The 17984-nt window shown below is 41.2% G+C and overlaps 1 protein-coding gene across 4 annotated transcripts in view; it reads right to left on the reverse strand.

Moving 5' to 3' along the window:
- Positions 1-229: 229 nt before the first annotated feature.
- The window catches only part of LOC116707110 (cytohesin-1), a 41098-nt gene continuing 23343 nt past the window's right edge, over positions 230-17984 (reverse strand). For 3 of the 4 annotated variants that reach the window (XM_032544285.1, XM_032544282.1, XM_032544284.1), the window contains exons 2-13: positions 13369-13451; positions 11442-11506; positions 10173-10239; positions 9958-10076; positions 8379-8459; positions 8020-8132; positions 7210-7358; positions 6993-7105; positions 3127-3205; positions 2952-3020; positions 2382-2536; positions 230-2165 (exon numbers count right to left, since the gene is read on the reverse strand). In XM_032544285.1, the coding sequence (XP_032400176.1) occupies positions 2087-2165; positions 2382-2536; positions 2952-3020; positions 3127-3205; positions 6993-7105; positions 7210-7358; positions 8020-8132; positions 8379-8459; positions 9958-10076; positions 10173-10239; positions 11442-11506; positions 13369-13451 (1172 nt within the window). In that variant the 3' untranslated portion in view covers positions 230-2086. Of the gene's footprint in view, positions 2166-2381; positions 2537-2951; positions 3021-3126; positions 3206-6992; positions 7106-7209; positions 7359-8019; positions 8133-8378; positions 8460-9957; positions 10077-10172; positions 10240-11441; positions 11507-13368; positions 13452-17984 lie in introns of those variants that run through there. The other variant, XM_032544283.1, reaches the window with a different exon arrangement.

The raw sequence follows: 17984 nt of genomic DNA on the forward strand, positions 1-17984 counted from the left end.
GATTGGTTTCTTTTTCATAGAAGCATAATTATGTTTCTAATAGATTTGGCATGACTGTTTTTCAGCAGTAATTAATAAGCAGCATAAAACAGAAAATTTGACTTCCTTCTCTGCAGCAGAATGCCTCAACAGTTCCTATCACATACTGCCACCAGCTGGAATTACTTTACCACTGTAACAGGAGCTGATGTTGACATGCAGTTCTGTAAAAGACATTTCACAGGCAGCATTGAGACAAATTTGTCTTTATTTCAGCTTGATTAAATGGCAATTATACAAACCTCAAATCAAACATTATCGAACAGAATTAAAAAAAAAAGAAAATGGCACAATACGATACAAAATGAAGACAAAATACCCACTATACATTTAAGTATGTACAACTTTGATAAATAAACCAATACTGTCTAGAATTGATTGTTTTGCATTTTTCTTTATTTCTCTACGATTAGTGCAGAGAGGAGTAGAGAAAGGAAGAGAACCAGGAAACAAAACAGCATGGAGTAAAGATAATGACCGGCAGGCACAGATGAGAGAAGAGACAACAGTAGACTAGAGTAGAAAAGACAACCGCTTGATGCACAAATCAGACCGCGTTTGTAAAATTGTACCTCAATGCAGTTTTTGCTATTTGACTAAATGACATGCCACTGCCTCAGCATGACCAATCAGACGTCCTGACCTCCATCTTTTGGTTCTCCACAGTACATTCCTCATACAAGTAGTAGTTTTGTATTGTTTCACATCACACTACGGAACCTGAGACAGGGACAACCCATTCATTTCCAGGCATGGCTTCAATGAAGCAACATTTATTTGTGCTGCTTTAAAGCCTCTACAACAATATGTCATATATTATGTCTTACACAAACAACCTGAAGCACACAGTATTGTACAATGATCAGTGAGGTTGGGTTACATAACCCTCTACAAAGAAAAAAATGTTAAAGGCAGGGAACAAAGACTAAATGTTTAACTGGGAGATGACTAATTTACTGTCACTAACCAGCAGCTTTTCTCATAAAATGTCACCTAGATTGCCAGTAAAGTCATTTTCCTAACAATGAAATTAGAGAAAAATCTATTGGAAGAGAAAATGAAAAAAGGGGCTATCAGTTCTAATTTCCAGACAACCTAAAAACCTCAAAAAGAAGCCCAGGGTGATAAACACTAATCCCCAAGACGCATCTCCAGGTCCTTCGAGAAATGAACAGCGAGAGACAGATCCAACACTCAGAGCCTGTCCAGACAAGCACACACCCTCACCCACGCTGCAGCTTCACATTTACAAAACCACGTCAGTTTGGGACACAGATGAGGCTTTCATTCCTCACATGGCTGTCGTGTTGTGAACAGGATCCATGTAAACGCCGACAGTTTCAGAACATAACAATCTCCTGAGTGGCAACCATTTATTTATTTACTTTTTATAAAATTGTTAACAGTTATCAAATCTCCCCTCCCCTCCCCCCAAGCAGTTACTGTTCCAAACCTTGTTTTTTAGTATTACAAAAGCAAACAAACAAAAAAGACTGAAGAGGAATTGACATTTAAAGCTGTAAAAATAGACACATATTACCTTAACATTTTAAAGCACATCAGAAAAAGTCTTTACTTTTCTTTCACAAAGCAAGAAATATTTTGGTTTAGAGTGCCACACTTGGTCAGACCTGCTGAGTTTAAAACAACGTGTGCTACGGGGGACTGCATGACTGTATGCATATTGTGTATGTGTGCATTGTTTATGGGAATTGTGTTTTTAAAGCATCTTTGAAGGGGATTTTGCTGAGTTATTCAGCAAGATTTCCTTATAGCCTCATAGACAGAGAGCACAAACAAAGCTGAGAGAGAAAAAGACAGGAGAATCGAGGACACATTGGCCCCGACTCTTATCTAAAAAACGTCAGCATGCTTCCTGTTTTTCTGACCTGTAGAGTCCCAAAGCCAGGCCTAGAATGTATCCAAGAGAAATCCCCTGAAGAGGTCTGAAGCAGACCCCAGCCCGCGACCTCCGCACTGACCCAGACAGGGCGAGTACCTGGACCCCCTGTTCTGTCAAGTGCAACATCTGGAGTGCTGAGGAGTTCTAGTGCCTCTTCATGGATGACACCTTCTTCTTCCTGGCTGCCAGCATCTCGTAAAAGGGGTCCCTGCTGATAGCAGCTCTGTGGACGCAGAGGAAAATGTCAGTAACAGAAGCATTATGGCATAAGCGTGAAAATTGCGGCTTTTATAAACTTTAAGCATGATTATCACTGAAAATCCTGCAAAGACAAATACAAATAACAAGAGTAACTTTGAAAACCTCCGGCCTACAGCAATGAGCCTTATATGCAAGTTAGAAACACGCATTGTATCATACTGTTAAAAAAAACATTTACTTGATGCTGTTCATCCATTCCTCTTTTTCCTCAGTAGTGGGGGCGGAAATACGGTAGAAAGTGTGGTTGCCCTCCACAACGCGTCCGTCAGCCTCGGTCTTGCACGCTTTTATCACCTGGTCCTTGTTGTCAGGAATGAAAAGCTCAAAGCAGTTCTAAAGAAATTAAGTGGATGGAGATTCGAAATTATAGAAAGTATCATGACATAAAGACAAGAATGACTATTTATCAAAAATGCTATAATCTATTAGCTCATGTACCTACAGTTCCATATGCGTACACTGTGTATATTTAGAAAAATCTGTATTTTTGGCATACTGTTCACCTCTGTATACTGCTTCATATACTGTTGTGAGGTAAAAATGGTTATCGTCCTCAAATGTCAAAACGATGCATGGTACACAACACAGCTGTGGAAATTCAGCTAAAATAATCCCAATTGTGAATGTTCAAAAAAGGTAGCACTGAAGAGTCCTTCTTTATTGTTCATTTAAAAAGTGGGTAGTTCTAAAATCTTAGTCCTGACTGTGTGTAATCCCAAAATGAACCATTAGAGGGAGCTGTACTTACAGGCTTCTTATCCTCCACCTCCTTGATGCTCAGGTTCTCCAATGGGATGATTCCTCTGGGCTCTTTGTCCTGGACAAATATCAAATATGTGAGTGACAGAGTGTTGCACACAGGAAACAACAAGAATAGAGTGGGCAGATTCTTCACTGGGACTGAGAAACTGAGCTGTACTCACTGTGGTGTACTCAAAGTAGTACAGACAGTTGTCCGTGAGGATAAACCACCTCCTCTTCCAGGTTTTAACCCGTCCCCCTGTGGGGCAAACAGCAAGCATTAGAGAGGCTCAGCAAGAGAAAAGAGAGAGAAACGAGCACCCAAGCACCGGTTCGAGCAGCAGACAGGCAGACAGATGTATGGCCAGACAGACAGATGACAGCTCCACTGAACTCCTTTCACCCATAACAGCCCACTATTCACCTTGATTCCCCATCACACCATGCACTCACCATCACCCCAACTGCATGGCCTACACCTCTGGTTATTTTTCTTGATTTCATAACTACCCATTCCTTTCCCCTTTTATGTGTTGATTTATAATTTGTCGCTATGTTCTTACCTACATTTTAATAACATATAATTACCACTTAACAGTTAAATTCCAAATAGTTGATAAATGCCACATTAAGGCTAATTGGAGTTGATGTGATGCTACACTTTGAAGCTGCATGTCCATGTGCCTAGAAATTTTGCTCACTTGGCCCCGTTTTTTTCCTTAGTTGCTGACTTATAGATGGGGAGAATATAGATCCATGTGCTTTGCACTCACTGAACCACCTACTAAATGAAGTAACTAAACTATAAGAAACCAATGATAAGGAAAAGCACTCCAATGACTATAGGATGGCTGAATGTGGAACGTAATGTGGCAACTAACAATTAAGTTGGAATGTAATGGGGCGACTAAGGATTAAGTTCTTTCGCACCCAATAGGGGCTCTTTATTTAACTTTGTGCCCGCTAATTTGCAGCTGGCCTTTGACCCCATTTGTCACCAATACTTCCTGAGGGGAAACCTGATCACAGTAGCAGATGGCACTTTTGCTCTGGGAGGATGGGATGCCAACAAACTGAAAGGGGCAGGAGGCTCAGTGCCTGGAGCTATGCTCGGCTTCTCAACAGACATCTCAGACATGAATTTCCGGTTTTGACTTTGTTAAATAACTTCTGAGTCATATAAGAGCAGTGTCCAGTGAGTAAGGGGGGGCCTGTCTTTCTGAACATAACCTGATAAAGGCCTAAGCCTTGTCTAGACTAGGCTTTTCCACCACCAATGTTAGTAAAAAGATGCAATGTGAAACCTATCTACCAGGATAGAGGCTTTGAGGATGCTTTTATACAGACAAGTAGAACACACTTGTATTATCATATAACAGCAGTAGCACTGTATATGATAGCCCATCATAGGTCAATGATAGGTCAAACACTTCAGTCTATGCGTGTTATAATCTAAAGACACCATTGACACACGCTTCACTCAACAGGCAGAGATGGAGAGCCCCTCGCCACATCTCGACTCGTCAGCGTGTTGCAACACAAAGCAGACAAACAGAAAACACAGACGCGATGGGCAGAATCACACAGCTGACGGCCTGAGAGCTGATTGGGTCAGTTGGTGGTTGGGATTGGTTTTATGATCATGTCATTTACTGTCACTCTCAATAAAGAGAGATGACCTCCTCCAGTGCAAGAATGTCTGGGACTAGGCTGGACGTCCCAGCAGATTGTTGCAGGGATGTGTGCATGGGGCTGGACCGGAGTGGAGCTGAGTGGAGGGGGGCACCCATGCAAGACAGGGCTGTGGGAGGCTGGGCAAGTAAAGGTTCAAAGGGAACAGATTTTCTTGTAAATCATATCTAGGTTCCTTTGGAAATGATTTATCTCAACTAAAAAAATTACCAACTGGTTCTCTTCTTACCTAAGGGCTCCTATTTTGCAATTAATAGGAAAGATGTATTCATTAGAAGAATGCACAGTCAAACTGCCAACCATGTGCACTTTAAGAGTATAAGCATGCTTGAATCATTAGAATCATGCTTGAATCCCTTTCGACGCACTCCTCTGCCCACGCTTCTCTCCCACAGTTTGGTCCAGTCCAGTCTAGCACCACAACGGGCCGCAGCCACACTGTTACACTTCAGATCCATTTACAGCATAAGGAGAGCAGAGCCACATTGTTAAAAAGGTGCAGTATTCCCTTTTCATGCAACCAGAGAGCAAACAACAATAAGCCAATGGGTAAATAGGTTCATGATCAATATGGAGAGTCAAGTACAATTCCTTTGTTGTGCTCACTGTATGGAGAAAAGGTATAATGCAGCTTTAAAAACAAAAATACAAACAGAGATCAAAGAGAGTGACCACCACAGCATACAGAGAAAAGAGGGTCAAACTGCTCAGTAGAGTGGTCACAAAGCATCAGCACCCTGAGCCGAGCCCACGGGGGGGGGGGCGAATGAACCCGGCGACCGCCCGGCAACCACCCACAGAGATAAAAGAATGTGGACTAACCACCAGCTCAATGAGAGACTGAACAGACAAACATCTGAAGTTCAAATGAGTCAATGGAGAGACAAAAAAAATAAAACAAATCTACAGACAAAAAAAAAACCCTGTGTGAACCAAAAGCACCCGAGAGCTGAGAGATGGACTAGCGTTTGGGAAGAGCAGGTGTACATACCTCCTGAGGAAAGACAACAGCCAAAATCATGGAACAAACAAACAAACGAAGAGGAAAAGAAAACAAAAAAAATCAAATTAAATGATAAGAAATTATTGCACCACAGTCCTGTTAATCTGGTTCCAGTGAGGCTTTGATGTACTGCTTTACAGCTTTCATTTTTAATTTTCTATATTTTGCAATGAGGTTGAACAGATTTTACATATCTGTTGTTATAATCAGGCCACAAGGGGGAGTTCTACTCAATGACACAGCTGCAGTAAAGCACTTCATTAAATACCACCTCCACATAGGTCCATTTATGTTATAGCCAGTAATTTACCTTCCACCCTGATTGTTCTACTCAGATCTGCCAACTTTGAGTCAGTGGAGAAAGAGTTATTCTTTACTTTCTTGGTGTAGTCAGTTGTAAAGATTCACAGCGATTTGAAGATTCAATTTTACTTTGAACATTCATGCTTTTTTCTATTAAATTCATTGTGAATCTGTACAAGAGAGAGAGATCTCAGAGGAAACAGAAGAGTTCAGGGGCCCAGGGTTGTGCTTTTCTGCTTGTAAAGTTATCGTGATCAGTGCCAATAACAGCTGACGTCCTGTAAACATTTGTAAAAATAAAAAGGTATGTGTGTAGTGCATATGTATTTGTATATGTCAAAGTCAGAAATTAGCTAAACATCGGGACAAAAATGCCCTTCAAAAACATCCCACTGGTAACATTTAATTAGGATAAGAAAAATAATTATAAACATAAAGACACACCCTTTATTACTAAAAAATGCCAAGGCCGGCTGGGAGTTTCCACAATGGGACAAAGTATGCGCTTTAAATCTCCAATAAAATCAGGATCAAAATGTCCACAGAAAAAGCAAAAACAATTTGATCAAAATAAAAACAAAGCTCTCTGAAGTAAAATGTTCTATACTTTGTGTATGTACAGTATGTGTATGTTTGCGTGTGTGGATACATTTGATTTACAAGCCATAAAAGTCAGTATTTGTGATTGTGTGTGCATGTCGGTGTACGAACATGCCCTGCTTAAATAATTCAAAGGCCTCCACTTGTGGTCTGATCTCCAGGCCACATTCATTATACATGAAAGCGGGTAGAGATGTCTTCAGATGTCTCAGTTTGAGTGTGTACAAACCTATGCACACATCTCCCCAACACCTCAACACACAGACACACAGGTTATTGACCTCAGGGAAGACATTGGTTATCACTTTATGCAGTCTTAAGATAATCTACCAATATGTATTGCTGCTATGAAAACCCATCTATCAGCGCAGCCAGATTGACTAGCACTATTAATTGTGCCATTCATTATGTGCTCAAATAACTGTGTGCATGTATTTCCAGTGTCACTCACCCAGTTTTAGTAGCCAGCCCTCTCTGTCCGGGTTGAAGAAAGTGTGTGTGAGGTCATTGCCGTCATCTTCTGGGATTTTGAAAGGCTCATTCTTGATGCTGTCATACAGATTCTACAATAATGATAGTTGACTATGAACACAGAGCAGGATTGAGATTGCAGGTGGAAAAATCAATAATGAGGATGGAAATAACTGTGTTTTACAGCTATACTGACCCTGAGCAGGTCCTCAGGTAAGTCTCCTCCCTCGTTGATTCCTCTGTTCATGGAGATGAATCGTTCCACAGAAGGCTTGTCTTTCACATTTGGGTTGTGGAGGCTGGTGTTTAGCATGATGATGGCAAATGACAGGATGTAACAGGTGTCTGTAACACACACACACACACACACACACACACACACACACAAACAAGATCACACTAAAAGAGAAAGATAAGCAATAGGTTGCTGTTTACCAAAAAACTGCTGCTGGTGTTTAATTTAGTCTTTGAATATGAATGTTAATAAACTGAGCTGGAAGCACTGTACTTAGGGGACCACAGCCCCACAGAGAGGAACAAATAGACAAAGTTTCATTAGCAAGGAGAGTGGGTGGGAGTGAAAGGCTGCAAGTGGGCAGCTAAGTATGCATGTGTGTTTCTGGATGTGCACTCTAATGTGTGTGTTTGCTAAAAGACAACGTGGCCAGCACACAGCTGACACAGCAGCACTTTATCTGGCCCGTTAGGCTGTTGATAAGTCCCATGCATTATTCACATCCATCTGTATCCATGTTAGAGGCAGTCAGCTGTCTGCTGTGGGCATTATTTCCCAAAAGCCAGACACTCTTTCAGAGCACAGTTCACCTCAGCAGACTTTGTGTCTGCTAAACAAATCAGTTTGGATAGGAGTTCCACTGACATGCCATTAGATCTCAGTGTAATGTGGAAAATGGAGTGCTTCAGGGAGACAAGTTTATCTGGTCTAGTCCCTTAAAAATTAAAATGTTGAGGTAGAAAGCCAGGATGTATGGCATGACGGTGCTACCTGTAGACTGAAAAACGCCAGGGTTGCATTGGCAGTAGCGCTGAGCGAAGGCCTCCATCATGCGGTCAATCTTCTGAGCTTCTCCTGGTAGCCGAAAACTCCACAGGAACTGTCTGTCCGGGGACACAGCTCAGTCGTCAGCAACAAACTCACTCCCACAGTGAAAAGGCTGAATGTGCTCTCTTAAGGCACAAGACTGAAACTGACATCTGCATATTTTCAAATTGCAAATAAGGAAACTTTTAAATAATGGCCTGCATCTCACATGATTTACATAAAAAGGGAGCAAAGCTATGAGAATCTAGTCAAGAACTGTAGCAGACGTCAGGTGTCACGTTCCTGGGGAGATGCGGTTTTACCTGAGTGCCTGAACCAGGTTAAGGTCTGTGAACTCATGAAGTTCCACAAAGGCATGGAGGACTTGGATATTGAAGTCATCTCTACAAGAGACAGAACATAGTAAACACATGTATTACTGTTAAAAATGTAGAATTTCTTTTCTGCATAACCAAGACAAAATTAATACACAAAAGATTAAAGCTACAACTAATGATAATATTTATTCATTTATTTGCCAATTATTTTCTCAAATAAGCAACTAGATCTTGTTGTTTTGTCTATAAAATGCAAAAAGAAAATAGTGAATAATGCCCATCACAAGCACAAAATGACCAAAAGTAATTTCTAACTTTGTCCAACCCCAGTCTGAAACCCAAAGATATTAAATTTCCCATCACACAAGACAAAGAAAAGTAGCAAATCCTCACAATGACAATACACCAATTCAGTACTGCAGTCTAATAACAGTGTCTGTCCAGACTTACGATGTGTGAAGTGAAAATAATCCACAAAATAAATGCAGTAGTACTCCAAGAACTGCAATCAGACTAATATGCATACATTGGGAAGTTTTCCTTTAAAATTACTAATCACACAAAATAGTAAATAATAAATACATGTTCTGTTGATGGACTACTAAACTAATCCATGAAGCTCTAAAAAACGTTATTACCTACAAGCAAATCCATAAAGTAAAGTTTAAGGAGTGATTTGGTGGATGCTGAAGAAAGCCTAGATTTAACCGGAGCTCTTCATAAAAGTTGGATCGCTGCCTCGTTTGGAAAGTATTCCCCAATAGGAGCGTGTCTGAGGGCTCAGCTCAGGGTGTGATCTGGCTCATATAGGTTTAAGGAGGTCGGTGATAAGCTGCATACTCCCATTAAACCCAATAGAAGATGGAAAACAATGACCACCTCCCTTTCATTTATTGTCTAATCTCGATCATGACATCACTGCAACCTTCATGCCCTTCAGAGTAAATAATCTGCCCTGTGGGATCATGGGAAGGCTCTAAGGAGCTCTCGCTGTCACAGTCATCACTTCTAGTGGTCTCAAGGCTCTCCCGCTGCTCCTGCCTCTCCTTCACAGAATCAAAAACACAGAGCCATCCATCAAAAGCCTAAGCTTCTATTCTTGGTTTGACCTCACGGAACACACCTTGACTGTAACCCTGCCTGCCCTACAGTCCCTGAACAGCACATATTGTACTCCAGGCCCATTACTATTTCCTATATTATGTGTTCAATCTAATGAGGATGGTCTCAGCTCTGAAGTGAAATCTGGAATTGCCTGCAAACACATGCATTACAGTGTTGAGAATCTCTTGATCATGTTACTTATTAACGAGTAAGATAATCTTAGATAGATAGAGGCTATTAGGTAACCAACATTGTTGAGAGGATGGCCTAAATGTGGCGCCAATAAACTAGAATGGATGGGTGTGTGCCTGAAAAAGAAGAAACACAGCAATACAGAAAGAAAGAACTTGCTAGACGATGCCATTATCCAACACATGGCTGTGTGCGGGTGGGTCATGATAAAGAACAAGAGGGAGATGGTTAGATAGAGGGAAAAAAACAAGTCAATTGTCATCCTGACCTCTCTCCGAGGTAATCTCCGATGGCTGTTTTGTTGAGGCCCTCGCCCTTGTAGAGGAACTGAGCAATGTCGTCGCTAGTATTCTTCAGCAAGTCGTTCTCAATTAGGAACTGAATCCCCTAAGAAAGAGACAGGGTCCCAGGTTACTTTCTGCTTATGAGAACATATGGGACAATTTGCATTTCTGAAGAATCGTAACAGTTTCTTCCATCTACCTTTTTGGGGTCCATGTTAAATTTCTTACGGCCCATGGCCACCTGTTTATTCCTCTGCATATTTTTCCTAAAACATAAGATGGTGATTGTTGTTAGTTGTGCTTGATGTAAACATAATCTTGTACATGAACATATTGGTATATAAAAAAGATGCAACTAATATTTTTATTATTGATTAATCTGAGTTTATTTATTTTTTACTAAGCATTTGGTTTAAAAAATGTCAGAAAATTGTAACTATTTCCCCAAACTCAAGGTAATGTCTTAAAATTGCTTGTTTATTCCAACCAACAGTCTAAAACCCAAATACGTTAAATATCACATAACTCAGGAAACTAAAAAATATTAGTACCTTAGACATGCTGGAACCAGACATTTTTGACATTCTTGTTTGATAAACAACTCAATTATCACTCTATTATAAATCCATTTAGATATTTTACCTTTTACATATGCAAATCCAACAAGGCTCGGTCCATTACAATAAATGTCTTTGGTTAATTTCCTGAAAGTGTCTTTCCCATTAACATTTTTCATTTGTTTGGCAGAGGCCGGCCTCTCCTCCCCCCTCCACTGTGATGACAAGCATTGATAAAGTGTTTACCATCATGCATATGGGAACGTCTCATTTCTTAGGCCTTGAGTTATACAAGGGTCAAAGTGCACTGCTGTTACCATGGTTACATCTCCATCTCTAACCAGCAAGAGGTCACCACTTCTTCCCACTGATTTCACTCTCACCAGCATTCCTTCGGCCCTTGACTGCCAAAATCTAACAATCAACTAAACAGATACTCAACGACAGCACAAGCTATCATGTACTTTCTTCAATAAATGGATCAAAGGAAACTTTGATCACACGACAGTGCTGTAACCCTTAATGGGTTTTAGATCCATGAAAGAGTGCTTTAGGATTATTCGGTAGCTGATGGGATCCCTATCCACTGGAGTAGACCAAACATCAGCATTTCCTCCCCTGGGACCATCCATTGTCTGCCTCTGCCCGTACACCCACTGCATTATTCAATGAGGCCTCCCATCATGAAGGTGTGCCTGATGAAACATTTAAACTGCCTTAAAAGCATAGCCAATTTGGAGAGCGTATTTGGATCGCCCGACCTAACCATCAAACATTAATAATTGACTGCTTCATTTGGTAAGTTAATCGAAGGCAAACAACGAGATCATTTAGGCAAAACAGAAAGGGAAATATGTGTGTGTGTGTGTGTGTGGTGGGGGGGGGGGGGGGGTCAGATCCCTTTTTCTTACCTCTCCTCAGTGGAACCCAGGTTCTCGATCTCACTTGTCACTTCTGCTATCTCATCCTTTAGCCGCTGTAGAAAAGACATAAATGTTTGTCCTAAAATGTCATGACTATGAAGACAAATTCATCATGTGCCAACCCATTTCCCTAACACCAGGAGGCGTGAACGGGTGTGACCAATACAAACAACATGCAAAGTATTTGTATTTCTCTATTGAACAATGCCGAGGGAGAGGCCTTCCTCTCTGAATCACCTCGGTTTGTCTATAAGCCAGGTGGCCTTTTATCATATCGAGTAAATCCTCACATCACTCACTTAAACTTCGACACACTGCTGCACATTCAGATCTTCTCAGTTCCTTTAAACTAAAAACAAATAGTAACATGTTTGTGTGTGTGTGCTCTCCTAAACAATCCTTTCAATCTGAATTCGATTAGGCGGATAACCTCAATACAAATGGAGTACGAAAGCTTAAAAGTGGATTATATTTTGTGAAGCGTTTTAGTTATTAATGGCCTTAAAAGCAGATTTAGTCGATCAAGCCAGGACCACTGGTGCCAGACTGGCGCAGTAAGGGCATTACAGAGGGTAGAGGATGGACAGGTTGAGCTTGAAGTGTGGAATAATAGACTGTAGCATAAGAGATGTCCTGTGTACAGACAAGGCTATTGATCATGAGAAGCTGCAACTCTTAAGTAAACTGTTATAATCATCCAGCCTCTACATTCATATGAAACTGCAGTGTTAGTTTATAATTTCTCATGCATAATACCAACTCATTATAGACCAAAGCACAAAGGGAACATCTGTGTTTTCAAGACGTGAGCAATCACAACGCATTCCTGAGATCCTCGCCTCCACAGACAAAGGCCTTGCTCATACAGCAAAGTGGGTGTTTGTGGTGGGGTGGGACTTGACATGCAGGACCAGCAGAGGAGGGTGTGGGAGTCGAGGAGGAGGAGAGAGGTCAGTGTGCAGAACACAGAGGAGGTGAGGATGGGGCGGGGTGCAGCAGTGTTGACCGGAGAGGGGGGGAGGTGATGCTGGTGGGCCAGGCTCATAAAAAAAGGGGTGACGGATCATGTCTCCAATGTTTGTCTGTCACAGCCAGTGGAAACTGAGGTGCCCACTGGGACATCTGGAGGCCAACTCACTGCCAGGGCATGACAGTTCTGTCACCCCTGCGTGCCATTTGCTTAAGGAGCTGGTTATTGAATGACAGAACGGACATGAGCAGCTCTGCTCTTGGGTCAAGGCAACAGCCAAAGAATGATGTGCCATGGACAGGAATCAAACAAACCACTTTAGGGAAATTCGGTCAAGCAGATTTGAATCCTGGCTTTTGAAAATCAGAGCGTATATAAGGGATATCCGACTGACAGCATGACCACGTTCCTCATAAGAACATAGTCCTATTTTATCTGTATGCTTATTTTATTTTTATACCTGCGATGTATTCAAAACCTTTATTCACTTTTTGTTAAAAACACTCAAAAGAGATAACCTGTCTCCATAAATAGAGGTCTTTGCTGACACAGCACTGTGTATCTTCAAAACCTAAATGGCTGAAGACTAAACATAAATCGTTTGCTAAGAAAGTGAGCACTTGGCAGGAAATACCTCCCATTCCTATCGAGTTGAAATGGTTTAAGGACTCATTGAAAAAGAGACATTTAAGAGGTAAATATTTAACCAAAAAGCAGAGAATTTGTAGTTGTAGCTGAAAGCAGCTGAAGTTAGCCAAATAGCTGGACCCCTGAAGCAAGTACATTTGAAAAATGTGTACAGTAATTGTCTCATTTTTCTACATACGATCACTAAACCTGAAAATTAGAGTAAAAAAACTTAAAAGGACATTTTATGCAGTCAAACATATACAGTACATGCTTGTTTTTTTGTACCCATCTACTGTGTTAAGATTCCATTATTACCTGAATGTCCTCCTGCAGCTCCTGCTTGCGCCTGCGGATATTCTCCAGCTCCTGCTGCTCCTCTGGAGTGAGGTCGTCCGGCACTGGGAAAAGGATGAAGGGTTAGGAGGACAGCAGCGCCCAAAATATAATGCACCTTAATCCTTCTCTATGCATATCTATCCCCTGAGGCATGTCCCTGAGGGTACTTCAGTGCACAGAAATAACTTATGTTCCTTTATATTTGAGAAGGTGATTGAAAAGGGGTGAAGTCTGCATCATGAAATGTAACTGTGGCAATGGCAATCATGAAAGGGTACAGGAGAAGGGTACAAACCAGATAGCAAGTGTGCAGCAGCCAGATGCACTTTGAAGAGGATTTAACTTGTGTGTGTGATCTGTTTGACTAAATAAACAGCGCAGGTCAGCCAGGCAGCACTGAGCATCGGGCCAGAATAGAATGAATGTGACCGGTCCTCCTGTCACTCACACTATAGGCTGCTATAACTAGCTTTGTCTGTGGAAAGGACTGAGGGGCGAGCAATGTGTCCTGATTGATGGTCAATGCGTTTGTGCACAACCCCTACCTGCACTACAAGCAAAAAGGGACACCACTAGTATCAGCACTCTAATCATAACAGCAGTCCAAGGACAATTGCTGTTGCCTTTACAACACTGTGTTAGAAGCATTTTCCCTTTACTCTTCCTCCGTTTTATGTCAGAATCTATCTCCATTTGAAAACAAAGTTATTCTTGTATCAAAATGCCTTAAAATCAAAATCCTTTATTGGCAGGCAAGTTTGACAGTATACAGGTAAATCTTTATATGCATTTCTAAAAAATATTTGTGATGTCTAAAGGAAACAGATTTTATCCTCTTCATGTTTACAAAAACGTGTTTTCAACTTGCTGAAGAATTGCATTATACAAGATCCAACATACATTAATATTCTTATTTAGTAGATGCTACCTTTTTGTTAAACTTCCTGTGATATAAAAAGAAAGCTTGTGTGAGTAATCAACCCTTAGGACGGCGGACGCTCTGCAGCAAAAAAGCTGCTGCAAAGTGTTGTTTGGTAGACACTGTAGCAGTATTACAAGACTAGAGATATTTAACCATATTTAGCAATTAACCCTGCTGAACCCTGACCGTGTCATAAGCTGCTCAACTCACAGTTGTTAAGTTGGGAGATCATGGTTGTGTCTCAAACCACCTACTTGCACACGTCAAACACTTTGTTTTATGTATATAGAGTAGATAATGCAAAAAGTCAGTGTACTGAAAGTACCTGGATGACCCCCTAAAAACAATCAAAATGTCCACTGTAGAATGATGGACCACTATGCGCACTAAACCTACACCATCTAGACAAAAGCAGAAAGGGGAAGGATCAGGAACGTCGACCAGTAGCTGATTGGACGAATGCGTCACGTGGGTCTGGCTTCTCCCGGATTTCACCACCGAGCGTAATGATGGTGGTTTGTTCGGAATACAAAACTCAAATTTTACGAGACTAGCTCACCAAAACGTGTGTCTGAAAACATTTTAAGTGAGAAATAGGCCATACAGTTGCTGAATCTGCTCTTTTTTTTGATCAACATATGTCAGTTTAATAGATTTTTGTCACAGTTTGAGAGGCGGCAAGACGACCGCTCATCATTTCCTGTAAGTGATTTAACATAAGTGTTCCTTTTGGGACAATACTAACCATCAAAAGTGGGCACTAAGGCAGTAAATGGTCAGTGCATATTAGCAGTGTACTGATGGAAGTAGGTGGAATGAGACACAGCCCATCTCTCACTCTTTCTCTGATTCCCAAAGTGGACAAGTCCCTCCTCCTCCCCTCATTACCTCAGCAGCAAGGTTCAAAGGTTGAAGAGGTCGAGGCAAGGTTTGACTCTGTGGGTCTCTTCAAAAGGTTAACAAGGTAATGGTTAAAGAGTAATAGAAGCTTAGGAGATCTTGAACACAAGGTTTTTATAATACTCATTTCACAACTCTTATGATACCAACAATGACCTGAAAAAATCTCCCTTTTTCTTTACTCTCCTATTACAAAAAAAACTTTAATTCAATACTGGTCCTACATAATTGTAATAAAACGGCAAAAGTTAACGACTAAATGTCAGCGGTTAAAATGTGGATGCAGTGTACCTGCAATAAGAGGTCAGTGAAAAGCTAAACAAAATCTGGCACAGCAATCAATAAAGCAAGGAAAAGGCCAGCCATCCAGAAATAATGAGCTTCATTGTGCTTTAAGACTCACACACACACACACACACCACACACACACACACACACACACACACACACACACACCACACACACACACACACACACACACACACACACACACACACACACACCACACACACACACACACACACACACACACACACACACACACACACCACACACACACACACACACACACACACACACACACACACACACACACACACACACACACACACACACACACACACACACACACACAAATTAGCAAAGTACAAGATCTACACATTCTATTTTACGTAAAGAAGATTTTAGCAAAGCGTAAAATGCAAAATAAATGATGACCTAAAGAGAAAATATATGCAGCATGATAAAGAGCACTTACTTTAATAATTGACCTAAACCATGCCCATGAAACTTAATGAAATGTCTGCTAATATTTAACATGGACATAATAGACAATGGAATTCCATGCATGAGCCTTATAGCAGGCTGTTAAGGAAGTCCAAAACAAAGCCATGTAGTCTTCCTGTCTTGTTTTCAGACAACTGGGGGAGCAGGACAGTCTGCACAATATTGAACTTTCACACATACCTCACAGCCTACAGTATCCCTGGCAAACTGTATTCATCCCAAATGTTCAGGGTATCCATGAAAAACATGGTTAGCTGTTCTCGCGTACAAGGAGAGCTGACACCAAAACAAATACTTGCACAACCTTTGTTTTTGGTTAGACAACTCCCTTGAGATTAGGGCTGGAGGATTAATTGAAAAGTGACCGAAACTGAAAATCAGAACCTTTAATCAATGTAATTTTTCCATATTGGTTACCGGTATTTCGTTGTTTTTTTTAATTCTGTTAAATACTGTACTCAGTGTGCATGTTCAGCATGTATTTTACCCTTAAAAACATACTATCGTATGTGTCGTTAAGTGACTCCACCCCATACAGACTGTGGCATGTAAGTAACATGGAGAAGAACTCAATGAGTCAAGTGAGCAAAATAAGCAGCTTATACCAACAACAAAAAACACTGTGTACGTCATTTGGATACATTTTGGCTTCAATAAAGACGACACCATAGTAAGTTTAGCCGACAGGCGTCTGTGAGCCGGTTACCAATCACTGTGAGGTTCCGGTTGTTTTAGCGGCCCCTAAGCTAAGTTTAGCAGACAAAACGAGAATGGTGCAGCAACAAAAGTCTTGTTAACTTGTCCTGGACATGAACTCCGAATTTACAAAATAAAATGTAACTGAAAACTTGTAATTTGTAATGAAACAAAGTCCTGACAGGTTTGAGAATATGTGTTCTATCTTGTTCTTTCTCTATCTCCCTATCGACTAGACAAGTTGATGTCACGTTGAGTAAACCCAGAACAGGCCGTGCGTTCAACAACAGAAACAAGAGTAACAGAAAGGACCAGCCTAAAACAGAAAGTACATTACCTTTCTGGAAATATGAAGTCAGGTTGGGCAGCTGGCAGTTGCTGAAGGGAGCCACGCCACACAAAACAAGACAGATGGCCCAACACAACCACAGTATTTCTGTCTTAAAGGTCCCATGGCATAACAATTTCACTTCATGAGATTTTTAACATTAATAGGAGTTCCCCCAGCCTGCATATGGTCCCCCAGTGGCTAGAAATAGTGATAAGAGTATAACGAGCCCTGGGTATCCTATTCTGCCTTTGAGAAAATGAAAGCTCTGATCGGCCAATCTGGAATGTGGCCCCTTATGAGGTCATAAGAGCCAAGGTCACCTCCCCTTTCTCTGCTTTGCCCACACAGATAATTTGGCCCATCCACGAGAGAGAGACATCATGGCTTTCAAACAAGCAAAGTGGCAGTTGGTCAAGGCCACATCCACAGCCTCCACCTTGCCCCCCCCCCTCTCTCCTCCTCACTAAGGAAAGCTCATTGTGGGACTGGCTCTAGTGGCTGTAATTCTGCACCAAGGCTGAATTTTGGGAAAAAGACTTCATATATAGTATTAGGGGACCACTAAGGTCTATATAAAAGCATCCAAAGAGCACCATGTCATGGGACCTTTAAAGGAGAACCACAAAGTAAAGGACTGAAGAGCTGAAGGGGACTATCATTAAAAAGAAACTGAGCAAACGAATGTTACTATTTTAGGATTGTAATCATTTGTTCACTTGCCTTCTTCAAAAGAAGCAGAGGAGCTTGTAGGAAATCAGTATCTTAGCCAATCAGCAGAGCATGTTCATGATGACACCCTAGTATAAGAATTAAAGGGCAGGACTTCTACCCTGCCACCCCACATGTCATCAGGTTGTCACCCACACGATCAGACTTACTCAAGGAGCCAAACAAGATTTACATCACTGCCTTCCTGACTCCACGTAAAAAAAAAAATCAAGCCACATCAGAATAGGGAAA

Source organism: Etheostoma spectabile, chromosome 19 (assembly GCF_008692095.1).
Source record: "Etheostoma spectabile isolate EspeVRDwgs_2016 chromosome 19, UIUC_Espe_1.0, whole genome shotgun sequence".
Classification (NCBI taxonomy): Eukaryota; Metazoa; Chordata; class Actinopteri; order Perciformes; family Percidae; genus Etheostoma; species Etheostoma spectabile.